The following is a 25,763-nucleotide window of genomic DNA, read 5'->3' on the forward strand; positions in this document are numbered from 1 at the left end:
ATAAAGGAAAATGTCTACTCTTTTTTTCTTCCCAATTCCTCGTTGTGTCCTTGTACTGGCCGACCTATTGTATCCTTGTGTATCTTTTTGCCTTTAAATTTCAAACCGAAACCGTAATTGGAACCATATCCCAAGAGGTTCGTTTCGGGTTTCAACTTTCGTTGGAACTAAGAACCGTCAGTTATGGAACCATAATCAAGCCTATTTATGCTTCCTTAATTTATATTGTTTGACAAACATTTTGGATGCGAGTATAAGGTAAACAGAATATATTCACAGAATAGTGTAACAAACTTTAGTTACAAAAATTTACTAAGATGAAACTCACATCAAATGGAATCCCATTGCAAAATCTCAGCGTAACTCTCTGTTGCATCCGTATAGCAAACATTTTCGAGTGTGCCTTTACAGAGTTGTCCTCAAGAACTGTACAACAAAATAGGCAACTGCAAGAAATAATGCAACCTGGTATAAATCTCTCTGAAACCCATCATCCCCTTGGAAAAACTGGATCAAGAAATAACAGTATATATCGGTCAAGTAAACGGAACAAATCATATAAAAAAATTATGGAAAGGATTCGTGTAATGGACTTTCACCTTTGTTGGATCACCAGAAGGATCTGGATAGATTTCTGTATTCGTATTCTCTGTTTGGAAGCCATTGGTCAAGTCCTTCATGAATTCAGAGACATCTTTTCCTGTTTGAACCGTGGCAAATAGTCGTCTTGAAGTCCAGAACCATGATTGAACTATAGGCGACGAATCAGACAAATCCCAGGTCTCCTTGTGCTCGATTACTTGCCCACTGATCTGATTTAGAATGAATTTTGAATTCACTTTGACAACCAAGTCTCCTACAACACTAAAAATTGGAGACTTGGGCTTCCCTCTCACAGTCCACTTGATATTTAACTCACTTGTTGACAACATCACCATCTCCTGCAGAGTCTGTGCAAGCAAACACACTGGCTGTAAGAATGATTTCGTAATTCATCTTCAAATGTGTATGGTTAAATTTTCAGCTCCACAGATAATATTTCTCATAATATTACAGAATAACTCACCACTTTTGGATTCTCTAGTGCATTTGTTGCCCACAACTGTCTTTTGTACTTTTCTCTACCAGTAAAACTTCTCACTGGATCCTGCATTTATTTATTTCTCTTTTCAGAACCAATTTAAACAACTAAAACTCAACAGTGAAATCCTATGCCCTGAGATACAGCAGAATATGGACGTTAAATGTGATCCAAGAATCTTCATATTTTCCCCACAACATAAGCTTAATGATCATCACAAACGTAGAATGCATAATCCAGTACCCTGTACTTGACAGAAACGGCGAAGACACCCAGAGCACGATTTCCTTGCCGAAGTTCAAGAATGTCGCGAGCAAGTTGTCGAGCAGTGGATTCCACAGATGGGCTGCTTACGCACTCAAACTCATTACAGAGCTCACCAAAGTCCATTCCATCAACAATCTTGTCTGCTTCGGATGTTTCGGTGTTTGCATCCGTGGACACCTCAGATGTTGCAGCTCTAGAAGACTCATTTGTCACTGCAGTAATCACAACAATACGCTAATAAGAGCGAGTGCTGAAGGAAGACGGGACAGTAGAGAAAGTCACCGCTTTTAAATTTTCTAAAAAGTTGTATTATTTTAATATATAACATGCAGAATCTTGATTGTATCTCGCTCTGCTTACTAAGGTTCTTGACTGCCTAGTGATGATTACAACTTACTTTCAAAAATGATTCTTGTACATTTTTCTCAGACAAAAACATGTATAACAGTATATTGATCATTCGACAGGAGACCGGTACCTCGTAAAGAAACATAATTGTGACGAAAATGATGGAACGAAGCCTTCGAGTTCTGCTCATTCCGGCCATAATGAAAGATACTAATACCACTACTACCGCTATGAGGAGCAGCAGCAGCAGCAATAGTAGTTCTACTGCAGTTAAATGAATGGAATGGTGATAAAAGTGTCAAATTTGAAGCACAAGGGAAGGGAGAACAAGCATAAGAGTTGGCTGGGAAAGCTGTGACACAAGGGCTCATGTCTTTGTAATAAATCTTCCCATTCTGAATTTGCAAGAAGAATTTGAATTTGTGGATAAGCCCTTAAATATCTTAGTTTGTGTGTGTATTTTGTTCCACAAAGGTAGCCTTGTTGGATAAGGTGTGAAATCTGGTTGTGCATAGCTTAACCACGTCATTACAATGGAAACTTGAGTAGGAATTTTTTTTCTTTTTGTTTTCTTTCAAAAAGAAATAACTAAGATTCTGTAATACCCAAATAAATTTATAATACATTTTTATTTAAATATTATTACATGATATATTAGAAATCAATTTTCTTTATTAAGAAATTATATTAATGTAATCAACAATAACTTTGAAGTAATAGTTAAGTTAGAAGGGTTTTTTTCCCTCAACCAATTAAAAACTCATGTAATCCAAAAACTTTATTTTTTTTAAAAAAAAGATAGTTTTTAGGAAATATTAATTTTTGGTAATTTGGGGTTTTATGTGAAAACTAGTTACTTCATGATAAAAATTTACTTCGGGAATTTTTTGGATATTAAACCTTTATCAATAAATATTTTTGATTTTTTGATGGTTTACCTATTTTTCTATTTGAGAATAAAAGATGTTAAAAATCTCACGCAAAATTTGTTGCTGAAAATGATATCTTCGTACCATAAGATTTTTAAAAAGTTTTAAACTTACATAAATGGGGTCATATAATTAGATATCATGAATTTTAAAATAATAACTGAATAAAGATGGGAAATATTATTAAAATACAATTTTCGTTAAAAAAAATTTATATATGTTTTCATAACCATATGTTCAAAATTATTTTCAGAAAAACGAATGGAAAAAGAACATACTTCCTTACATTCGTGAGGAAAGGGTACGAGACCGTGAATGGATTCAATTAGTTTAATTAGCTGCCTCATAAAACAGATCATTTTGGCAAGCGTGACTTCTGCAACAGATAAAATACACAAATTTATAGTTGGATAGTACACGAGTCGATCCAATCTATATCTAAATGAAAAATAATACTCATTAGGTTCGATCTCAGGTGATAATGAAGTGAGAAATGGAACTCCATGATTCCATTCCCATGCGGTAATATTTCTCACAAATTCAAACATAAATTCATCAAATACTTCAACAAGCAACTTAAGTGCCAAACTCAACGGGAAGGAATAACAAACAGTACTGTTGAATTAGTCATAGCAGATAATAATGTCCCACACAGATTTAGTAAATATCATTATGATTTTGATAACCACCAACTTTTTTTATTCTTCTTCTTCTGCCTCATCCAGCCATTTCACAAATGGCTCCAATGCCTTCACAAAGGATTGCCTGTACATATTTATAATGACAACAAAGATCCTTGAGTAGAAAGAAACACATGCAATATCTGAATAATGACTGCAAACACTAGGGCGTATGGTGTAAAGGATCGAAACATCGCGTCACTTTTTCATGCCAAACTAAGACAGAAATATCGCAAGGGAGCTGAGGGGAATTTTGTCTAAGAAACTGAATTCCCCATGCTTGATTACATGCAACCTCTTTCATTAAGAAAAACTAGTAACAAGTGCTCACAAATAGGTCATCCGGTATCATGATTTTATTTAGCCGCGAAGGAGTACATGACTGTAGATACTCTAGAATTTGTGCAAGTGATTTTCAAGTACGTGCACCAGAGTCCCAATTAAATTATAATTTTTCTGGTTAACAGTTAATTTACGGACAAGTTAAGACACGATTTTACAGATTTCTTAGTACAGAAAAAACACAATATTAGAGCTTTAAGAAAAAGATTTATGAAATAGTCGGCACCCAACTCCAGAAACTGATTTTTTTTCCATCAGAAAAAAAGAGGTAGACAAGGACAATTGAGTAGAAAACCAGCTCTGTGATTGCTTTTTCATAAAAAGTAACATACCTGCCCTTAAGGTTCGTTCCTTTACGGAACCAGTGAAGAATGGTATCTTCTGCAAGAACATCCTGATCGTAAAGGGACCTTATTATTTCAGGAAACAGCTTCATCAATTTAGCATCTTCGTAACACTGGATCTGGACTTTGTACATCAGTTCAAGCTCGAGCTTTCCAGTGGTACAGAAGGCATTCAACAATTCAGCCCATGTTTTTACCTGAGCATACAAGTACATATTGGATTTCAATTTAGTTGTTTCTAGCAGATAATTGGTTACCACACAATTTTCAAATCATTCTTTAACAATTATGCCCTTTAAGTTCTAATCACAGTCATAAAGTAAAGAATCTGAATGAAATTAGAAAATACACATAACACAGCAGGTTTGCAAATTGATTTAGATTATGGCAGAGACCGGCAGTATCAACCCATACTTTAAAGCATGGAATCATATTAATTAACATGCTAAATGCTAATAAAGCTTTGGATTTGAGGGTAACAAACAGCAAGGGTAACGATAATCCGATTACCATTCAATGCACATAATCAACAGTTATTTACCAGAAGAAACCAAGTCACATTGATATGATCTCAATTTTTTTATCAAATACGCGTCTAATATCCGGTACTATCTTTGATAACAAGTAAGCATATCAGACAATTATGATGTACCTGGCGTAAAGCTGAATTAGAATTCTGCTGCTGATTCTTTCCAGACCATTGCACAGCATCCATCATGACATCCCATAAAACCCGCACAACCTCAACATCTGGGAGTTTGGCATCTTTCACGTGCTGCTTGACGGTTTCTATGACTTCGGATACATCGGCTTCCTCTGCTATTTGGCTGGTTAGAGCAGATTTCATCTCCTTAAGCTTCGTCTCAAACATCTTTTTTTCATAATACTCCGCCACCAAGAGAAGGTTTTCCTTTCTGAGAAAAGACAGATTAAAAAACTGTAGGCCTTGCAGATTTTCCTATTTTAGTTTTGAAAAAGATATTGCCATCTACACAATTAACAACCTAAAAGTAATGAGAACCAATTAATAGTAGTTTTCAACACTAGGTAGCTTTGTGAAATGCTGCCATATCTCTAGCAACAGGACATAATTTTTCGCCAATTATGTCATTTGAACTTAAGTCATAGCAAACAAAATTTTACTCAAAACTCTATTTATTCCAAACCTACAGATTTTTTGTTTTCTTTTTGAGTTTAATTTTTCTTGAGTTTGTTAACACAACAGTGTTTCATGATAGAGAAGTTTCACATTAGATTTTGAAAAATATTGATGGAATTAAAAATAAAGGTACAGGACAACTGAAGGGACAAATGACAATCAAGCTGCATAATGATATTAACATTAAATCACCTTGCAAAACTTGACAGCTAATAATTTCAAATCTTTTGGCATCTCCACACCCAATGATGCCATTCATACAAAAATTCTGTCATAATACACATTAATAATGCAATCACATTTCACCCACCTGGTTCGAGCGGCATCAACTGTACCCATGAATGGAGAGGTAATGGGTTTTAGATCATGTAATAAAAGAAAATATTGATAATGCCAACAGACTACAATAGCTGCAGGTTCCAATTACAATGAATGTGGACAAAAAGTGGAAAATTTTCGTCTTCTCTTATTGGTGAGAATAATATGGAGAGCTTTGCAATCTCGAGTTTTTTAAAAATTAATTATTTTGACTTTACCTCCACAGCTTAAAGATAAGCAGTCGACTTAAACATCAAGAATCGATCAAACTAAAACACTTTATGATCAGATTACACGAGGAAAAACTCTTTGCTTTTTTCAAATTTAGCCATGTTTCCAACAATGGGTCAGAGCAAACAGGATTATTTTTAAATTGTGTCATCACCATCATATGATATAGTTTGTGTTATATGTGAGGTGATAATTTACTGAGCCACAGTATAGCTGGTGAGGATAACATCCATTAAACACAAATTGCAACTCAAGGGAGTAAAAACCTTACGTAAAATGCTCAGATAAAGCTTCAGGTGTCCGCTTTCCAGATGGGAAAAAGTCCAGAAGATTGTCATCCATTTTACCCCGCTTCAAGATTGAAATCAGGTCATCAAGGCTATTATCAACAAGATATTCCTTGAAGAATTCAGTGATGAAAGTGAGAACTATCCCTTTGGCAACAAGGTTATCCTTGAGCAATGGCTGGAAAACAGTTTCAGGTGGAAGGCCAGACAACTTCTGGGAAAAGGCAAGGGCGGTGAAGATTGCAAGCTTCTTTCTTTCATCATCCTCAAAAAGCTCCAAGGACTGCAAGAATCTTCGCATAACATTTTCAAGATTCTTAATAAGAAAAGGCTTCCTCCTCAAGATCTTCTGTATATATATCACAGATGGCAAAATCACTTCACGCTTTGGCTCACAGTCAATTATAGAGTATGGGTGAAGCTCTCCTTCATCAGGTTTGATTGTGCCAGGTTGTGTGCGGGCCCCTCTAAAGACCACCTGCATCAATGCAAAAACCAAAAAAAAAAGGTTAAGGAAAAATATCACAAAATGTATCATACAGATCTAAATTAGAGGAAAAATTGAAATTGATATAACAAACTAACAAGGTAAGTGTTTAAATTAAAACGTGTAATTGAATGGATGGTTTTGGGGTGAATCAGTCAAAGCTCAATAAACTAAATAAACTATGTTTCAGAGAAGAAACACCTTTGATTCAAAGCATTTCCTTCCAGTCGTCTATTAACATGATGAGCTAAATTGCATGAATCTAAGAATGAAAAATTGCATGCTTTCCCACTTGTCATGTAACAGAAAAAGTATGGTTCCAATGGATATTCTTGGTAAAGCTTCAACTCATTTCTCCAAAATGTGGATATCACTCTAAGAGATTTAACATGCATTCGAATACAAAGGTTTTGTTATTTCATAAACACACCTCTTGAATATTTTATATACTAGGGATTTCGCATGGATATAAATTCTGCACCATAACCATGGGTCCCACAACACGAGACCTCATAGGTGTAGCACTTACCTATGAGACCCTTTCAATTAGCACTACACAGGATAATATATCATTCATAAAACAAATACAGTTAGACTGGCTCTTCATAGACAAACTTTTCATTTGTAATACTAATTATTAGTTTAGAACCATGAGATTCTTCTCAATCAAACAGGAAGGCTGTAGCACAAAATTATTTCCAACAAAGGTGTGCCAAAACTACACTGCGAGTAAAGTTACACAAGGTAAAACAGAAGTTGAATAGAATAAACTAACCTCAAAAAAGGTGTCACCGTATCTAGAGAAATTCAAATCTGAAGATTCAATGGTCTTGGCAACAAGTTCCTAAATAAAATACATTCACATAAGTATCGTTTAAGGCCTGCATCCAGCCCCTGTCCAGAGGACAAATATATCCAAAATGTGTTTGCATGCAGTGCGACCAAGATTTAAGGGATAACTGATTTGTGAAACTAAATATGAAAAAAGCAGTGAGAAGGAAGAAGTACCAGATCACCAGCATTATCCAAATAGACCTGGACCACTGCATCCGAAAATGCTGCAGGGTCCAGTGGCGCTGAAATATTCCGTTTGCGGGTCTTAATCCGCGTGCCACTGTAATTTCAACATTGAAAATTACATTAATGAAAATAAGCTTAGAAAACATTGCTGCAATCCAATCAATGCATGTAAAAGCATATCAGTTTCAGCTACAAAGACTACTTCAAGATTATTTAAGAAATAACAAGAGACGCAGAAAAATCAACTAAAACTAAAACCAAGAACAACCTGTTTCCCACAAGAGAACAAAGTAGAAATTTGCCATAGTTTCTGAAAAAATAAAAACTTCTTGACCAAACTTTGAATGGATGCAAACCCATGACTAAACCAGACTTGTACATGGACAAAATATAAAGCGCTCACACATTATTATACAACAAAATCAGACAGCAATCATAATCAATTAATTATTAAATTGGTGTTCAAAAAACTTACCCGAGAGTGGGTTTCTCCTTCGAGCTGCACAAGTGGCAAAAATATTAAAATTAGTTAACACACTCACACAATTAATAACGATTAACGAACCCCAAATAAAAGCGATCCCCCATCAGATCTGACTAAAAGATTTGACTTCCAACCAAATAAAAAAAAAACCATCAAGAAACATCTAAGCTAAATGAGAGAGACACCCTCTTCCGCTATACAAACCTAGAACGATAACAGAGTTATCAAGATTAAATATTGATTTCACTGCAAGTTAAATGAGAAAGATACCCGCTTCCGCTCTACAAATCCAGAACGATCACAAGGTACAGGGAAATCAAGATCAAATCTTTCACAAGAAAAACTACTATCCAACCCTAAATTCATTGACCAAAATTTCTAAATGATTAGACGTCTAAAAGGGCGAAAAGGGTAGATCCAAGAATACAAATCGGACAAATTTAAAACAAAATCATAAGATGAAGAACGAAGTTCTACAAAAAGAACGGATCGAAAAGGGAGATTTGTACCTCATAAACCAAAGTTCGGAGAATTGAGGAGAGGGACGAGTCCGAAGAAAATCACAGCGATTCGCGATGCCAAGAGAAAAGAGGATGAGTGGTAAAAGAGAGAAATAGGTGTCGATACTACCTTGGAAACCCGCATTTATTGTTTCGATCGCTGAAAGAGAAGTACAATAACTAATGCACAAGGTACTGCTAATGTGTGTGGGGATCCCACTTCACGAGAGAAAAGGGGATTTCCTTTCGTAAGAATGACCAATATGGTATATAAAAAAAGGCAAAAATTTATGTGAGACGGTCTTATGGGTCATATTTTGTGAGACGGATCTTTATTTGGGTAATCCATGAAAAAGTATTGCTTTTTATGCTAAGAGTATTACTTTTTATGGTGAATATGAGTAGGGTTGACCCGTCTCACAGATTGAGATCCGTGAGACGGTCTCACATGAGACCTACTCATAAAAAAATGACCAATAAGTTGAAAATAGCATATTACACCCCCTGCATTTTGGAAAATGCTGAGGGCCCCTTATCGTCATATCGAGTAACGAACGGGCAAATAGCATTTACACTCTTGTAAAATTGCAAAAAACACAGAATTCCTTTATAAAATTAATAATATTTTTTTTATATCATTAAGACATGTTTGGAAGAAAGGAATGAATATTTTCATATTCACAAGAATGATCATTTCACCAATTTTGGATTAAAATGATCATTTTCACTCTCAATTTTGTCATATTTTATTAAAAAATTACCTTATTTATTTTAACTAATATAAAACCATTTTTAAATCTTCATCATAACAATAAAAATAAATAATATATATTATTATTTTAGGTACTTATAATATATATATATATAATATTATTTATTTAAAAGTAAAAGAAAATCGAAATCGAGTTTTCCGAGCTCGAGTAACTAGATACGTTATCGAGTTGAGCTTGAATTCAAGTATTTAAATTTTTTTGAGTCGAGCTCAAGTAATATGATATTCGAACTGGAATCAACTCGAGTACACCTTTATTTTTTTATTATTATTTTTTAGTGAAGTAATTCCATTAAAATAAGTAAAAAGAGTTACAAATACAAGTACACTGGGCATCCTCATGAAACACACATAAAATCGAAACACTACAACCTATTGTAAGTGTGAATCTGATTCTTCCTTATTATCTCTTCAACCTGCGGTTTTTCAGCTTCAAACATTACTTTGTTACGCAAATTCCAGACATGTAAATTGTCGATGCAAGAGCCGTGATTCTCATTCTGTTCACTGTAGACTTCCCTCTGTACATCTCTCGAAAAGCTTTCAGAATCGATGTTGGTGTACCCATAATCAGCCACTGTCGCACACCATCCCAAATCAGTTTCGAGATCCTACACTTGAAGAATAAGTGTGCGTTCGATTCCTCGAATTCCTGGCAAAGCACGCAGTGTTTGTCTTCAACAAACCCAAGTCTATTATGTGTTAGCAACTTGTGATTAGCAAGCAGACATAGCACAATACGGTGCTTCGGAAGAATGCATCCTCGGGACAGTATGTTATTCCAAGGCCACTTATCTTTTGCCTTTACAAAATACTCAAATGCGCTAGGCATTTCATTTGGTGCTTCGAACCATGATTGCAGCTTCGCTATTATCGAATCCACCAAACCCAATCCACTAAAGAGATGATCACGAACATTTAGTGTTTGCTTAACAAGAGGTGAATCATCTTTCTTCATATTTTCGTCAAGTATTTATTTTTTGGATGATTATATCATTTATAAGTATATGCCATGGTACTAAAAAAAAAACACACACCTCTATCCAACATGTTTGAAAAAAAAAACGATTCATTATTAAAAAAAAGAGAGACCAAAACTTCTACATGAAAAGTTTTATCGTTTCACAAGTTAATTAGGCATCCACCACTTGGGAAATTTATCGAACATTTGGCACGCAGTATGAGACAAATATTTTCGTATAATGGAACGGAGAGCCTATGATTTCTCCTCGAATGCGCTGCCATTAGGGTCGTCGGAAATAATGGTCGTGCCGGTGGGTTTTCCGACTTGGGGGTCGTCGGCGGCGTTGTTGATGAATTTCTCCATGTCTCTCATCCTTGTCCTCACAACATTCGTCACAAGGACTGCGATCGACCCCACGACAGATCAAATTACACTGTATTATCGTTACACATACAAATATGGAAGTAAAACACGTACCAGCTGCGGTTCCGAAGGTCCAAAGCCAAAGGATCTTGAGGCCAGGACTCTTGTCTTTCCACATTGATTTATCTTTTCCACTCTGGTTGATTCTCTGAGGCACCGGGCCCGTAATCCTGGAAATAGTACTTTTCCGTTTCAGGACCTTAACTCATTAGAATATAAACGTATTTCACTTTGTATAAAATTATATTTGAAAATTTGTATTTTGAATGATCAAACTATAAAAATAAGAAGATACAAAACTATATTGAAATTTGATAATACATTAAATATTCTTATCTGTGTCGTTTAAAACATTCAAGATTAAAAATACAATTTTTCTAAATTATTTTACATAGGCTATTTATAAATTCATATTTTTTTAGGAGTTTTATAAGAATAATGCTACATGTACAACAATTCTTACAACATAAAAAATTCAATATAAAAATTTAATTTATCAACATCTCATTATAAATTCAATGCAAAATCTCACGATATAATAACAAAATCTCGTAATTTAATTGTTGTAAATATCAGAATATCTACTCATACTTTTAGCATTATTCGTTTTATAAATAGTAAGGAGTTGTGTTTTAAATATATTGCTATCTTATTATAGTAGAAGTTCTTTAATTAACTGTTTTCTAATTAATTACTTAATGCAGTAGTTTTTTTAAGAAATTATTGCAACGTACGAAAAAATATTACGTACATATAAAAGGTAAAATTGGATTCCCTTCAAAAATCTTACGTAGGTTGCTGCTTATGGTTTATAACTCATTTGGTATTATGGATTCAAGTTTAGAACATGATATCGGTTTTGATCCTAATCCACTCCCCATAGCAATGATTTTTTATCTGCACTACTGTTGTTTTTCAAGATGATTGGCACCTGTTTGATGAATTGCCTATGTGGTGGGTGCTTTCACCTGTTGAACTTTAATGGTTTTTTTTTTTGCTTAATCCATTCATTTAATTCATTGCATTTTTCTTGTCAGTTTCAGTATTTTCCATTTCTTTCGGTATTTGCGAAGTGAAATTTTTTTTATGCTTTGAATGTATAGATGGAGTAATTTAGCGTGTTAACTAATTTATGTCTTTTTTCCTACTCAGCTCGAAGGACAAAAATCCCTCTCCCGTGAGTTTCTTGACAGCTTTCCAAGATCTATTTAATGATGATTGCTAACTGCTGGAGGATTGTTACTTGGTAATTTGGTACGATTGAGTCCTATTTAGTTGTCCATCTCTGCAGTTTATTAGTGATCCCATTTTGGTACACTCGCTTTCTCAATTCAAGCTCGCCTTGTTTAAATCTTGTGTGACAATGATTTTCAGTCATGAGTCGTGCTAAATTAAGTACCCCCTTACCTCCACTTTCTCAAGTGACACAAATTGTTTCCGCAAAACTCAGGAATCCATCTGCTCTGCAAACTATCAACGGCGAACCGATATCCAACCCACTTTACAACTTTCTTCCCAGTACCGAAAATCCCAATAATATTGTGACCCTCGTATGCTCTTCCCTCGAGAAAAAGGATTGTGTCTACTGGGACCATCTTCAACAGAAAGGATTGTTTAGTAATTTCACGAACCTTGAATTCTCAAGAGTTTTGTTGAGATGCCAGTCTGATTCATGTACAGCACTCACTTTCTTCAAATGGGTAAAAATATATTTGGGTCTCGAACCAAATGCGCACAATTATTCCCTCATGATTCATAATTTGGTGTGGTCTAAAAATTTTAAGCAAGCAATGAAGCTTTTGTTAGAATTGGTGGAAATGAAAGGAAACGGAAATGTTTCATGGAGCTTGAGTGTGTACAAGAACTTGATTTCATGTTCAAATGAATGTAATTGGGACCCTGTTGTACTTGACATGCTCATCAAGGCTTATCTTAAAAAGGGTATGGTTGAAGAAAGTTTTAGAACATTTAGAAAAATGTTAAATCTCGGCTTCGTTCCTAGCCTCATCACTATCAATTGTCTGTTAAATGGGCTTTCTAAGGTTGACTGTGGAGAAAAATGTTGGGATGTTTATGAAAAACTGCAGAATATTGGGGTGCATCCTAATGCGTGCACATTTAATATATTGACTCATGTGTTGTGCAAGGAGGGAAATGTGGACAAAGTGAATGAATTCTTGGAGAGGATGGAAGATCAAGGATTTGACTCTGATGTCGTGACATACAACATGCTTATTGATAGCTATTGCAAGACGGGCAGGTTAAAGGACGCAGTTTATTTGTATAATATAATGACTACGAGAAGAGTAAATCCTGATTTAATCACGTTCACATCCATGATAAATGGTCTTTGTAAGGGAGGTAGTGTGAGAGAGGCTCATCGGTTGTTCCATTTGATGGTTAATCGCGAGTTAAAGCCAGATGTTTTTGCTTATAATACTCTCGTAGATGGATATTGCAAGCAGCGAATGATGAAAGAGGTAAGATCCTTGTTGTTTGACATGATTGGAAGTGGGATTCGCCCTGATAACTTCACTTGTTGGATTATCATAAAAGGATACCAAGATCAAGATAGGTTGATTTCCGCATTGAATCTTATTTTAGAGATCACACGCATGGGAGTTACAGTCTCTCATGATGTGTATTTGTATTTGATCCTTGCTTTATGCAAGGAGAACAGGCCATTTGCAGCAATGTCCCTTTTGGATCAGATGTGCCAAAATGGTGGTGTCCCTAGCGAGGAAATCTATAATGAGTTGATTGGTTCTCTTTGTAGAGGTAATTTTGTAAAGGAGGCATTACAACTGAAAGCGGAGATGGTATCGATGGATATGAAACCGAATCTGAATTCATACAGAGGTATGATTAGAGGTTTGTGTGGATCAAACAGAACCATGGAGGGACAGTTCTTGATGCAAGAAATGGTTGAATCCGGTTTGCCCCCAGATGTTGAAATTTGTAGAACTGTGACAAATGGGCAATGCAAAGAGAGAAATTTCGTTGAAGCCGAAAAATTGTTGAAACTCTTCGCTGAGGAATTTCAAATCTTTGATTCAGAATGTTATAATGCTCTTGTAAGGATGCTCTCCATGGAAGGAGATCTTGCTAAGTTGATGGAGTTCCAAGATAGGATGACAAAAATAGGTTTTGAACCAAATAAGCTAACATGCAAGTATGTTATTGATGGAATGCGGAGAGCTATGGTGACGTAGAAACGTGAGCAGTTGGTGAAATAGCAGACACTACACTCGCAGCACGTATGCCTGATGATTAACATAAAGTAGTAATTGGAGGAACGTGAACATGTGTAATTCAATATTTATATATAATTTTTTAATGAGCAAATTATTTTACAGAATGCAACTGAGTTTTAGGGTCATCACTCATAAGAGTTATCATCACGTGCATTATAGACTATTTTAGAGGATGTATTTACATTCGTTATCATGCCAAAAAAAATAATATATATATTTTTTTATCATCCAGTATAGAAGTAAAAAATAATCGAATATGTACAGAGTTTCATTATACCCATAAAATATTTGTTATTTTATAGTAAATTTTATTATTTTTAATATTAGAGGTAATATGTTAATTTTGTGGTCACATCATGGCATCGACTAGACTGCCTTTGGATTTTAAATTGTTTTCCTTAAAAATTTTATAATTTGATTTGTGTTTGAATGGTCTTTTTAGTGCTTTTCAAAGTATTTAATTAAGTTGAAATTAGAGTTTTCCAAAAATCTCAAATTTTAAGTTTTTCTAACGCTTTTTATTAATTATGAAATAAAAATAATATGTTTGTATCTATTTATCCAAACAAATAAACAACACAAATTTTTAATAAAATCCGTCTACAACATTCACTTCACCATTTACTAGTTTATTCTGAATATCTGACATAATTTTTAATATTATCTCGGGTAATATGCCTGAAGAACGACAACTTTTGTTAATCAAAATATGTTAATAAAAATTAAAAAGGAGGCAATTTATTCTTTAAAAATCATATTCCATTTTTCATGGAAATTTTTTAATACATTGATCTGTACTTTACAAACATATAATCACCCCATAAGTTAAAACGAGGCAATTTATTCTTTAAAAATGAATTGTATTTCAAATTCTATCATCAGAATTTATGGTATAATTATCCAAAAAAAATTCATCAAATGAACCATGTTACCAAATGGATTTTTGGTAGAAACAAGAGTCCAATGTCAATCAACAATTGCTTACAACTTATTTGACTGACACCAATGCCTCAAGCGTGAGACGAGATTTCAGATTTGTAATCCAATTTTAACAGACCGCTAATGACAATGAAAGATGACAGACAACAGACTCACTATCCATTTGAAGCCGAATCAATATGGGAACAAGTCTAAACAAAGATAATGTAGTTCGAAATCAAGGGACACTGATCCAACTCGAGTAAATCCGACAAGATTTTAACTTATTGCTTCAAACAACTAACCGATGATATCAAGAAAAGACACCTAGACAACCATTGTAGCATCATATATTCACTCACTCCTGGTAGATCTTCTAAGTTAACTTGTGAATTGTTTTCATGTCTGCTGCTTCCTTGAGAGTTCCTTTCTCCACATGATCCCACCACTTCATCAAGAAGTTGTCCACGACCAATCTGAACCATGGTGATAGCTTCAGTCCCCCCTCGCCCGCATCAGCTTTCCTCAAGAGCTCTTTCAGCTCCTCTCGGTTCACGTACTTTACATCAGCCACTTCATCAGGATTTGGGTTCACATTAACTTCCCGAACAATGAAGAGAAGATAATCAACTGCATGTGTCAAATAACATTGATCAGAGTCAGACACACATAGTGCCTCGAGCAATCAAGATCGCAACTAAAGGTTCAGGGGAGGAGATGAAATTAGGGGGGCAGCTGGATCGACTGTGGGATAACGTATATATTTTTAAAAAATTAGACATAAAATTTCTCTTGAGAGCATTCACCCGCCCGTCGAGTCTGCCATAGCAATGTTGATGGGTAATTTTAAGGTTGATCTGGTAAGATGTCCCAAAACGAAGCTGCTGTTAAAATTGCAATGAGAAATTGCTAAGATGAAGCCAAGATGGTGGTTTGACAGATTTGGGGCCTGGGGGCTCAGAGCAGCATTTAGAAAAATTACTCTGAAAGTTAAGAATTTTTTCGGGTGGATCTTTCAGCAAAGAAAATGGTAATAGTCTAATAGATAAGTGACAAAACAATGCCATGGCAATAGATAATAATGACTAGAAGTATGAAATATTACGTTCATGCTCTCCCCATTTCCCATCTGATGGTGCCTTGTACAGCATACGACCCAACGGAGTGAAATGACCGACTGGGACGTCTTCAGCAGGAATACCCAGTTCATCCAAGAGCTTTCTCTGAGCAGCGTTTCTCACCCCTTTTAAATGAAAAATTGGGTTAGAGTCAAAATTGCTGTTAGACAAAAATTAACTCCTTAGTTTAAATGTGAAGCGAGAAAAATACCGAGAGCATTCTCTTCGATAAGCTCGGAATCTCGGTACAGAGGATGACTGCAGCAGGTGTTGGTCCACACCAAAGGAAACGTCACCTTAGTTGCTGATCGTTGCTGCACGAAAACAAACATGATAGATCATGTAAGCATTCCTTCACAGACAGACATGAAATTCGTGAAGTAACACTAGCTAGTTGAGATGAAATTAATAGGGGCAAATTTCACGGAAGATTGACATCTTCAGAAATTTCTAAATTAAGTTGACCAAAAAAAAAACAATTTATTAAGCAGGTCTCAATTGATTCTTAGTGGTGCAATGCTTCGGAGCCATCCAATGAGATACCATAATCAGACGTGAATCGTACCAAGCAGACTCCTTCTCTGAGCAGTATTATACCTCAATCTTCTTTAGGGCCTAGAGAAATCCTAGTCCTATTATGATTGTTCCATTTATTCTTGATCAATAAATATTTTTTCCATCAAAAAGGCATTCACATTTTAAAAAGACTGTCCATGATGAATGTCGAGCATTTGAGAGAAAAAGTTCGGCGAGAGCAAGAAATTAAATGTGCCCATGAAGGAGGAAACCTGAGTTTTAATAACCAACAGATAATTCACTCTCCAAGTTCAGAATTATCCAGTGCCTTGACTAAACAAAATTTTAGCTCGATCAAGCATGAAAGTTAGCGTACAACACACATAGTACTATGGCTATGAGAACAGGGAAATATAAAATTCACAAACGCATTCAAACACAGAGAGTTGGGGCAACCTGAACGCGAGAGTAAGAGAATTGTGTAATTGTTAAAAGATATGCCATGGACAACTTCGGTAAAGATAAAAGTGATATCCGATACATGCTCCAATTTAATCCTTATTTTTCGAGATATCCAAAAATTAATTGCTTTTAAGAATACCCAAGTGCCCCGAGAAATGATAAAATAGCCCGATTCTAAAACAACTGATTGTATGCATGATCTTCAAAGAACTTAGCCAGCACAAAACTCACTCGGCAACACGTACCTGAAGCAGTAACTCGTATTTTGAGTTAAACAAGAAAACACTGAAAGCCCTGTGTAACAAATTTTCAGATTCGATCTTTTCCATCAGATGGCCTGCATAATACAAAACTCGAATGGTCAGGAGTACAATACTCGAAGCTAAAACAGGCTGCAGGTACCATATTAAAACTGCATCTGAGACACCGCGAAAACAAATAAAATCGAAAATCACAGTCCACTCTCTATGCACCCAGCAAGAACCATTAGAATATTTTTTCCTCGAATAAACCATCAAACATACTTAAAGAGCAGTAATTCGGAAACATAGGCATACATATATGACCACACGTTTGATCATGTCTTGATGACTAAGTAAAAAATTATGGGTGCGCGGCATAAAATCACAAGATTGTATATAGATCGAATTACATGTTTTTTTTTTTTGCATTCAAGATATTACAGAAGAATCGAAGGTGGTGGCTTACAATTGTATTTGGTGTCATGGCCAACAACCCGATCATTCTCATCAACCAATATGCATCTGCAAAAGAATAACACGGATATTACTACTCCTTTTCAATAAAAAGCATGACCAGAAATCAAATCCGAGGAAAAATGCATCCGAAACTATGAACTCAATCAAAAGGAAGCTCGGAATGGGAAAAATGATCCATATTGTCACATAAAAATAAATAGATGCAAAAACTAATTAGATGGTCTTGAAAAAAACACAATAAATAAATAAACAAATAAGAAGCAGACATTCAAGAAAACATCTTTATCACAGATGAATCAACGTTCTCTATTTCTTAACCCTTTGTGGGGGAAAAAACAAACAACAAAGCAAACCCAGTTTCAATTTTTAAGATCCACAAATACCAGACTAGATAACCCAGAATCCAATCCCATTTCACCAAAAAACCCATCTCAAATCCCCTCATTGAGTGTAACAAAAAGCAAAACGAGACAAATGAGAGGTCAACAGATAGAATCACTAACTCGTCGTCGAACATGAGCCGCCTCTGGACAGCATCCATGCCGGCATCAGCGGAAACATCAGCAGCACTCATGGTTGAAGGGGTGTTGGTGAGGGACGAAGCGTGGACCGAAAAGGGCCTCGAGGAATTATCTCTGAAAAGGGATGCCGATTTAAGGAGAAGGGATTTGAATGGCAACGAAGATGGAGAGATTGAAGATGAAGAAGCAGCGGAGGAGGAGAATGGTAACAAACTTTGGAACCGAATGCCAGTAATGGAGGACATTACTATTCTGTGATTCTTACCAAACAAAAAAAAAAGTATTCCCTTTCTTGGTTTCGCCGAACAAAATAAAAAATAAAACAAACAAATAAATAAATTTGGAGCACTAAATCACGATCTTGGATTCTCCACTAGCAATCTTGGATCTTGATTTCAGATTGCCTGATGGTTATGTATAGATATATACAATGTGGATTGAATCGAAAGCAACTTATTGTTGTTTTATTTTGTTTATCTATTGTATTTTATTGTTGTTGGGATGTACAAAAATTTTCATAAAACTTGTCAAAATCAGCCATAATTGACCGCAGCCAAATGTTGAAAAATATGAAGTTACACACATGTTTTGACTTATGAATACAAAAATGAACGATTCAGTTGGCGGAGTCAAGTCTAAATTTTTATGTGGATATCTAAATTATGTATGTTTGTAAACTTTATTTGAATTTTTAGGTATAAAAAATGATTTTAACATAATTATATATTGACCCCTCTACCTTTCATTGTGACGGCTGCATTTATGTCAAAACGAGGCCGTGCTTGGTTTTGAAACTAAACTCCGTGCACATTTTTTACAAAAATTTGTGTGAGACAGTTTTACGGGTCAGATTTTGTGAGACAGATATCTTATTTAGATCATCAATGAAAAAATATTAATTTTTATGTTAAGGGTATTACTTTTTATTGTGAATATCGGATAAAGATTCGTAAAACCTTCTCACAAAAGATCTACTCAACATGGCAAAAACTTGTGTGAGACGGTCTCACGGGTTGTATTTTGTGAGACGGATCTCTTATTCGGGTCATCCATGAAAAAATATTATTTTTTTATGCTAAGGGTATTATTTTTTATTGTGAATATCTGTAGGGTTGACGATTCGTGAGACCGTCTCAAAAGAGACCTACTAATCAAACATCTAGTATCTCAACGCTACGCATGTTTGTGTTCATCTTACATAAAGTTCAAATTTGATTTGTTTAATAAAAATTCCCAGAACAAATTCATAATCCAATGTGTATTAAAATGAACATTTGAAAAAGTAGTTTTAACATGATGATCAAGACATGTTTAGCCTAGCACCACATGTTTAAGATGTGAAATAATATATATATATATACAGACTTTAAACGCCTACCCCACAGCTCGTGGTGACCAGATAGGCAAGGCGAAAAGGAAATTTTGGATGGACAAAATTTTAAATAATTTTTTTTATAATTTTCAAACTTTTTTAATACAATTTTTTTAAAAAATTAATGGTAAAATTACAATATTTTTTAAGCTGTTTTGCCCCTACATAAAGCAGCTACATCCTTAAAATAAATAAATAAAATAAAAAAGACAGCTACATCCTTGTTTTGGACTTATCGACTAAGAATTTTCCGAACTCTAGCCCACCATAAAATCCTATTGTCGGCTAAAAACTAATATTCAAATGTTTCATATGCATTAAAAGAGTATTAGTACATGTTAATATTATATTTTTATGTAAAATTTCTTAATAACATAATTATAGATTACAAAATGTATATTTTGGTCCATAGTTTTATTTTGCTAGATCTTGATGTAATTGTTTTTATAAACAAAAAAAAAAGATTGAAAAAACTCAAAAAATCATATACATCTATATTTTGGAGCTTTGTACTCAAAAGATATTATGTAATAGTTATGTTAAATAATTAGTATTAGTCACAATCTTAATTAATTAAAGTATTCAAAGATAAAGAAGTTAGGCATATGGTCATATCGTGGGCTTTGTCGATATTCAAAGATGGTAGGCATGCTGTCTGAATTAACCAAGTTTGACAAAGATTAATTAATAAATTATTATATTACAATTAAATAAAAATGGGCACCTGGCTGCATTCAAAATTTAAAATGTATAGACTTTAAAATAAAAATATCATGGTGCCAAATTCATTTCTATTTCATATGTCAATTATTCATGGCAAAATATATCCCATACTCAAGTCAAAATATAGAGAAAATAATATATTTTTTGGAGATGGAGAGAAATTTATATATAGTTATGTACCATATATTGTCTATATTTTTCTTGCAAGAATCAAAGGTTCGTCGAGATACAGTTGAATTTTCTTATGTCGTATTTTGTTGAGTGCAATAATTGTCCTTATTTGGTAGAGCGGTCGAACTGTGGTGCTTTAGCTACGGTGCGGTTTAAAATATTTGAGTTGCATCATTACTATTCGCTACAACTTTTGGTAAAGCGGCAAACACTCAGTCCTACAATTGGTATCAGAGTCAAGATTACGGGTTCAATTCTCAGTTGATTACAAGGAGTATCAAGGTCACATGTTCGATTCTCATTTATTGCAAGGAGTTGAGAGCGAGATTGTTTGGTGCAATAATTGTCCTCTGCTTGGTAAAACGATCGAACCGTGGTGCTTGAGCTGCTGTGTGGTTTAAAAGATTTGAGTTGCACCATTACTACTAACTATAGCTTTTGATAAAGCGACAAGCGCTCGGCCCTACATATTTTGATCGAAAGAAATTTCAAATAAGTCCATTTGATTCAAATAAGATGAAGGAAGCAAAATATAATTTTTGGTAAAATTTAAAATCCACCGACTAATCAAGTCAAACACTTTCATCCAAATGCACCCTTAAATAGTCAGATTCTTCTGTGTACATATAGGTTTCTTGGTTTTTCAGGGAAATACATTTGTGTGTGTGGACTCCTGCACATCAAGCCATCCCAAGCCCAGTATCTGTCGAACCGTGGCGTCGGCTCGACTGGTCGAGCTAGTCTCGCCATATTCGCTGGTTTCAAGTTTTTATCCCAAATCTAAAAAACCGAAATACGGTTTATATGACAATTTTCGATAAATCCATTTTCAGTTCGAATCGTAATTGGCATGTTGACAAATATTTTGAAAATAAAGGGAAACGATCGGTGTTCATATTTCACAACAAAGTCCAAATGTTCTATCGCGAGACAAGTAAAATGGGCCACCAAACCAACCCAATTACTGCAGTCCCGGCCCAATGTACGTTGAATATAATCAATTAATGATCGGGATAATTCCTTTTTTTTTTTTGAAAGTGGAATAATTACTCATTTAATTATTCATTTTGTGTCTTTTTTATGATTTTAGTCGTCCTTTTTTCAATTTTACTTGGTATTTTTTTTTAAATCTTAGATGTATCGAATAAAATAATTTGAGTTCGAGTTCGATCAGAAAATCGGACATATTTGAGTTATGCTCAAATTCGATAATTATGAATAGGGATAAAACGATTTCTTAAATCGGCTCGAGAGGTACACGATCAGACTAGTGTAAAGCTAACTGCTTCGATACTAAACCAGGCAAAAACGTGAAAGATGTTTGGTTATGGTAAACTCGTGTTCAGGACCTAATGAAATTGATCGAACAAAAGCACGCCTTTCCTCTTTTTCCTTATCGGTTCTCTTCACTTCCAGCAGTGAAAGATCCATCCTGATTTTTCCCATCAATCAAATTTCTCAATTGAAAGATCAGATTTTTACAGGCTTTATCGGCTTGAATCATCTTTGGCATGGCCAATGCAAGAGTGGCAGATGGAGGAGTAGTAGACGGTGGCGTCAGCCTCATCTTCGTGTATGGCACGCTCAAGCGTGGCTTCTACAACCACTCGCTTATCTCAGACCTCATGCACACCGGCGACGCCGCATTCATCGGACCATGCGCCACCTTGGACGCCTTCCCCTTGGTGTGCGGGCCCAACGGCATACCTTACCTGGTCAACCTTCCGGGATCGGGTCACCTGATCCGGGGAGAGCTTTACTCCGTGTCTTCAGACCGGGGATTGGCCCGTCTCGATGAGCTGGAGGGGGTTGATCGAGCCCACTACGAGAGGCTTCCGGTGGCGGTGGTTGCGGATGGCGGGGACGAGGTTGTGCATGCGGAGGCGTACTTTGCGCATCGTGGATTTGGGGAAGCGATGAGGAAAAGGTGTGGGGAGGAGGGGCTGATGAGTGAGTACACTTTGGAGATGGGAAAGAAGTATGTTAGGAGGGAAGATAGGCCTCCTCGTTCTTGCTTTCTTCATGATATTAACAAATTCATTTCAGAGCAGAGTTGAGATTTTTATGGATTAATCATCCCCCCTGCAGCCATTGCTGGATTCTTCAGCTATTTTTTGAAGGATTCAGCGTCGAACAATGCGTTGATCATTGCCAGTTATGCAATTAAGATTTCTGTTACTGTTAACACTGCACATTCTCATGTTTTGGTTACTTTTAGTGATTCAACTGGGATTTTGTTATTGTGCTCACTGCATTTATACGTATTGTATCTGGCATACAATTGATTAGCTCTGTGTCTAGAATGTCACCAGTATGTATGTTTTCCCCCCACTACTTAGTAATAGCTTAGCAAAAATAGTCTCACTCATTTGCTCACTCGGCACGAATATATTGTTATCTTCATATCCAGGTAAACTAATTTTTCCATAAATTTTCTGAAAGACGTTGAATTGTAGTTTTTTCTAATTTTGAGTAGATAATAAGTGAATTATTTTTCATAAAAGTTTGAATGTAGAATCAGAAGAAGCCAGCACTTTGATGTGGACCTTAATGGTAGGATGCGTTTTTTTCTTGTGGATGACTATTATGGTTTCTTGGTTTCAATTATTATCTTTCTGACAATGTCACTGTGATGGTAAAATCATTTTTCTCTAGTTGCAAAGACAGCATAACTTCCGATGAGATATGACACGAGCTGAGTTTAGGTTCAAATAGCAAGAGTATGACGCATGAGATACTGACACTATTTACACACATAAAATATTTATTCTAGCGAAATCCTCTCAACCCCCTAGATTTGACACCAACTGCATGCATTCAAAATTCACCAATTCATCCTTCATTTAACTGCTTGATAAAGCGGCAATGGGACACAACTCCTGCTATGTCTGGAAGTGATGTAATAGCTAATTATGTGTGAGGTGCAACGCATGCAAGGTCAAAGAAAAATGGACAGTCATGCAAATCTTGTGATGATTCAGTTGTTTGCTGCTTTGGGACTGCCTACAATATGGTAAATCTGTATGTGTTTTCAAGTTAATTTTGACAGCCAACCAGAAATTTTGGTTCCAAAAAATATGGGTATTTGAAAAATCAAGCATATTCTAGCTCAAATGTTCCCACCATTCAAATTGATATGGGAGCTTTGGACCTATCAGCTAGTAAATTTTCTTAACATTATTGTCGTACTTGGGTTTTGTTCTTACTGTTGTTAACTTTGTTGGTTTTGGGATTTAGTTTTATTGCAGCCGTATATATCTTAGAATTTGAACAAATATCATATAACTGCTATAGAGTTTTGCATTACAAGGTACACACCATCACAAAAGCAAACATAACCACAATAAACACTTACAAGATACACGAGCAAACTATCTGGAGATGCATATCACAATTAAAATTAACTAACCATCTTCATCTGAGTCCCTCTTCAATTTTACTGTGATTGTCACTTTAAACTGTACATTTTGTTCCAAGCAACATATTGACACTGGATGTATCAGCAAGGTTTTCTGCTGCAATCTCATGCGCCGGCGGTAAGAATAAAGATGGGAAATTTATCATTTCTGGTTCAATAAGATTGTTCCAGCCATTTGAAAGGATCGAGCTTGCACAACCATCCAACCCTATGTGTGTCACATGCTTCACATTTGTCGGTAATCCAATCTCCATTCCTATTTCTGGTTCTTCTAACTCATCTTTGTATGCTGAATGAGATACATATTAAATATTTTTTGACACGTATATTTATAAGCATGTCAAAGAAGCCTGACAAGTGAACAAAGGGGGTGACTTTGGAAATAATACTATTTATTTATATTTGAGTTATTTGATCAAGTTTGTGGAGTCAAATAAAGTAATCTTGGGGCGGCTTCCAAGATGACTATTTTTAGAGTACGACGGACACATTCAACATGAGAATAAAACCGTACTTTTAGTTATGCATCTTAAAATAGACATAACATGTGTATTGAATGATAGGAAAATTTTCATTTTTACGTACCAAATAACTGGGAGAAGTTCTTGAAATTTTTTATCAGCTTTTGTAATCTTGGAAGGGATGATGGGCTCTTCAAATTTTGGCCCGACAAACTTTCTTCGTCATCCTCGTAGTCCCCTTCTTCTATGCTCCTGTCTCCTTCATTGATTCCTTCAAAGCAAAAACAAAAAACCCAAGAAAGGTAAAAAGTGTGCGAGTAAAAGGATTTAATGCTTGCTTGAAATGCGTGCGTGCGTGCGTGCGTGCGTGCGTGTCTTGTAGAGAAGCAGACTTGTGGGAGTCGAGTCGATGTCTGGCTTTGATCTTTTTTGCTGCATTCCAATTGCTATGCTTGATTCAGAGATGCAGCCCATAGTGAATGGAAGAAGTAAAAACCGTTCGCTTCGATCTCGCATGTCTTGATATGGTTTAGAACTGAGATGCGACAAGTTATGAGGTGGATTTGGAGGAGTGATGTTTCTATAATATAATATATATGCTTCTAACTTACACACTAGCTTTATTTTTAAGTTAGAACTACTTTGTTTTATATTGAGAAAGAATGTCCATTCACGATTGATGACTGATATTCAGTTGTCTCTCCGTTGGTTCTAAATGGGTGGGCTCCTCCTCTACTTGCCTCACTTAAAGGAGAAGGTAACCAGCGCTATTTGCTTGTTTAAACTTCTTGTATCTTTAGTTAGCTACTCCACCAAAAGTGAGTACGTTACAAGCAAACTTTTGATAACATGGAGAGCCCCAATCGCTATAGTCATAAATATAGCTGGGGAATTTTGTTAATTTGCTTGATTCCGAAGGATTTGGAACCAATGAATTATCAAGTCATTGGTTGCTTTAAGAGCACAACATGTGGATACCTGCTTTGTCTGAATACTGTATTTCTTCATTAGTTCTTTGTACTAAATTTGCCTGTCCAATCGCGGTCCTCACGATTTTGGGGCATCCGCCTTTGGATTACATGTCAACCATAATGAACAAGAAGCTAAAGTCTTGTACAAGTCCTAATTTTCCGAGTATCAGATATGATCTGCTGGCCAAGCTCCAATAATGCAGTATTTGCAGAAGCCGCAACAATAGCACCAAGAGTCGAATCCACTTCAGATTCAATTTATGAAGGAAAAAATTATACCATCAAGCTTTTTATTTCACCATCTTTGGTAATATATTCACTATAATTATTCTTTATATTCTCAACAAGAGGCTGTATATTTCATCAACTCGTGGACACAATCAAATCTTCATAATTTGGCCTTAAAAAATATGACCAGATCCAATACGATGGATTTGTGTCATCTATGATTTTCGCAATTAGTTTCACAAAATCTTGCGCCTTTTCGTGTATGGTACTTCTGT

At 35.4% G+C, this 25,763-nt stretch overlaps 6 protein-coding genes across 8 annotated transcripts; 2 read left to right on the forward strand and 4 right to left on the reverse strand.

Moving 5' to 3' along the window:
- Positions 1 to 254: 254 nt before the first annotated feature.
- LOC140822762 (uncharacterized) lies at positions 255 to 2,138 on the reverse strand. 2 transcript variants are annotated; one of them, XM_073183640.1, is made up of 5 exons: positions 1,827 to 2,138; positions 1,325 to 1,560; positions 1,067 to 1,147; positions 600 to 950; positions 255 to 446 (listed from the first exon to the last, which is right to left on the reverse strand). In XM_073183640.1, exons 1-5 carry the CDS (start codon positions 2,065 to 2,067, stop codon positions 420 to 422), a joined length of 936 nt encoding a protein of 311 aa, XP_073039741.1. In that variant the 5' UTR covers positions 2,068 to 2,138; the 3' UTR covers positions 255 to 419. The 2 variants fall into 2 exon arrangements, with proteins under 2 accessions (XP_073039741.1, XP_073039733.1); XM_073183632.1 differs by having other exon boundaries at positions 255 to 507; positions 1,827 to 2,134.
- Positions 2,139 to 3,047: 909 nt separating this feature from the next.
- Positions 3,048 to 8,643, reverse strand: LOC140822774 (uncharacterized). The gene is made up of 8 exons (XM_073183652.1): positions 8,487 to 8,643; positions 7,969 to 7,992; positions 7,482 to 7,587; positions 7,249 to 7,317; positions 5,971 to 6,464; positions 4,644 to 4,905; positions 3,980 to 4,188; positions 3,048 to 3,390 (listed from the first exon to the last, which is right to left on the reverse strand). The coding sequence occupies exons 1-8, from the start codon at positions 8,489 to 8,491 to the stop codon at positions 3,324 to 3,326; spliced, it is 1,236 nt and encodes a 411-aa protein (XP_073039753.1). The 5' UTR covers positions 8,492 to 8,643; the 3' UTR covers positions 3,048 to 3,323.
- Positions 8,644 to 11,451: 2,808 nt separating this feature from the next.
- LOC140822784 (uncharacterized) lies at positions 11,452 to 13,994 on the forward strand. 2 transcript variants are annotated; one of them, XM_073183672.1, is made up of 3 exons: positions 11,452 to 11,590; positions 11,789 to 13,211; positions 13,317 to 13,994. In XM_073183672.1, exons 2-3 carry the CDS (start codon positions 12,013 to 12,015, stop codon positions 13,846 to 13,848), a joined length of 1,731 nt encoding a protein of 576 aa, XP_073039773.1. In that variant the 5' UTR covers positions 11,452 to 11,590; positions 11,789 to 12,012; the 3' UTR covers positions 13,849 to 13,994. The 2 variants fall into 2 exon arrangements, with proteins under 2 accessions (XP_073039773.1, XP_073039765.1); XM_073183664.1 differs by having other exon boundaries at positions 11,789 to 13,994.
- A 972-nt stretch (positions 13,995 to 14,966) lies between these two features.
- LOC140822794 (isopentenyl-diphosphate Delta-isomerase I) lies at positions 14,967 to 18,567 on the reverse strand. Its single transcript, XM_073183686.1, has 6 exons — positions 18,127 to 18,567; positions 17,613 to 17,668; positions 17,150 to 17,241; positions 16,138 to 16,240; positions 15,914 to 16,051; positions 14,967 to 15,438 (listed from the first exon to the last, which is right to left on the reverse strand). Exons 1-6 carry the CDS (start codon positions 18,387 to 18,389, stop codon positions 15,185 to 15,187), a joined length of 906 nt encoding a protein of 301 aa, XP_073039787.1. The 5' UTR covers positions 18,390 to 18,567; the 3' UTR covers positions 14,967 to 15,184.
- Positions 18,568 to 21,713: 3,146 nt separating this feature from the next.
- On the forward strand, positions 21,714 to 22,729 carry LOC140822817 (putative gamma-glutamylcyclotransferase At3g02910). Its single transcript, XM_073183717.1, has one exon. The coding sequence runs from the start codon at positions 21,922 to 21,924 to the stop codon at positions 22,465 to 22,467; it is 546 nt and encodes a 181-aa protein (XP_073039818.1). The 5' UTR covers positions 21,714 to 21,921; the 3' UTR covers positions 22,468 to 22,729.
- Positions 22,389 to 25,758, reverse strand: LOC140822809 (CRIB domain-containing protein RIC4-like). The gene is made up of 4 exons (XM_073183709.1): positions 24,682 to 25,758; positions 24,414 to 24,560; positions 23,875 to 24,117; positions 22,389 to 22,517 (listed from the first exon to the last, which is right to left on the reverse strand). The coding sequence occupies exons 1-4, from the start codon at positions 24,803 to 24,805 to the stop codon at positions 22,480 to 22,482; spliced, it is 552 nt and encodes a 183-aa protein (XP_073039810.1). The 5' UTR covers positions 24,806 to 25,758; the 3' UTR covers positions 22,389 to 22,479.
- Between the last annotated feature and the right edge of the window lie 5 nt (positions 25,759 to 25,763).

Source organism: Primulina eburnea, chromosome 1 (assembly GCF_022965805.1).
Source record: "Primulina eburnea isolate SZY01 chromosome 1, ASM2296580v1, whole genome shotgun sequence".
In the NCBI taxonomy this organism is placed as follows: Eukaryota; Viridiplantae; Streptophyta; class Magnoliopsida; order Lamiales; family Gesneriaceae; genus Primulina; species Primulina eburnea.

Bases quoted from the DNA above. Each gene is read 5' to 3' on its own strand.
- LOC140822794 (XM_073183686.1), bottom strand. From the start codon at position 18,389: ATGTCCTCCATTACTGGCATTCGGTTCCAAAGTTTGTTACCATTCTCC. The intron at 17,669-18,126 runs GTTAGTGATTCT...ATTCTTTTGCAG, and splicing joins CGGCTCATGTTCGACGACGA to ATGCATATTGGTTGATGAGA. The intron at 15,439-15,913 runs GTAATATTTCAT...TGACACATGCAG, and splicing joins GAAATGGGGAGAGCATGAAC to TTGATTATCTTCTCTTCATT.
- LOC140822809 (XM_073183709.1), bottom strand. From the start codon at position 24,805: ATGCGAGATCGAAGCGAACGGTTTTTACTTCTTCCATTCACTATGGGC. The intron at 24,561-24,681 runs GTCTGCTTCTCT...TTTGCTTTGAAG, and splicing joins CATCGACTCGACTCCCACAA to GAATCAATGAAGGAGACAGG. The intron at 22,518-23,874 runs GTACAGTTTAAA...TTCAAAAAATAG, and splicing joins TATGTTGCTTGGAACAAAAT to CTGAAGAATCCAGCAATGGC.
- LOC140822784 (XM_073183664.1), top strand. From the start codon at position 12,013: ATGAGTCGTGCTAAATTAAGTACCCCCTTACCTCCACTTTCTCAAGTG.
- LOC140822762 (XM_073183632.1), bottom strand. From the start codon at position 2,067: ATGAGCCCTTGTGTCACAGCTTTCCCAGCCAACTCTTATGCTTGTTCT. The intron at 951-1,066 runs GTGAGTTATTCT...TTGCTTGCACAG, and splicing joins CACTAGAGAATCCAAAAGTG to ACTCTGCAGGAGATGGTGAT. The intron at 508-599 runs GTGAAAGTCCAT...TTCTTGATCCAG, and splicing joins CTTCTGGTGATCCAACAAAG to TTTTTCCAAGGGGATGATGG.
- LOC140822817 (XM_073183717.1), top strand. From the start codon at position 21,922: ATGGCCAATGCAAGAGTGGCAGATGGAGGAGTAGTAGACGGTGGCGTC.
- LOC140822774 (XM_073183652.1), bottom strand. The intron at 7,588-7,968 runs GTAAGTTTTTTG...TTGAAATTACAG, and splicing joins AAGGAGAAACCCACTCTCGG to TGGCACGCGGATTAAGACCC. The intron at 7,318-7,481 runs GTACTTCTTCCT...TATTTTATTTAG, and splicing joins TGGATAATGCTGGTGATCTG to GAACTTGTTGCCAAGACCAT.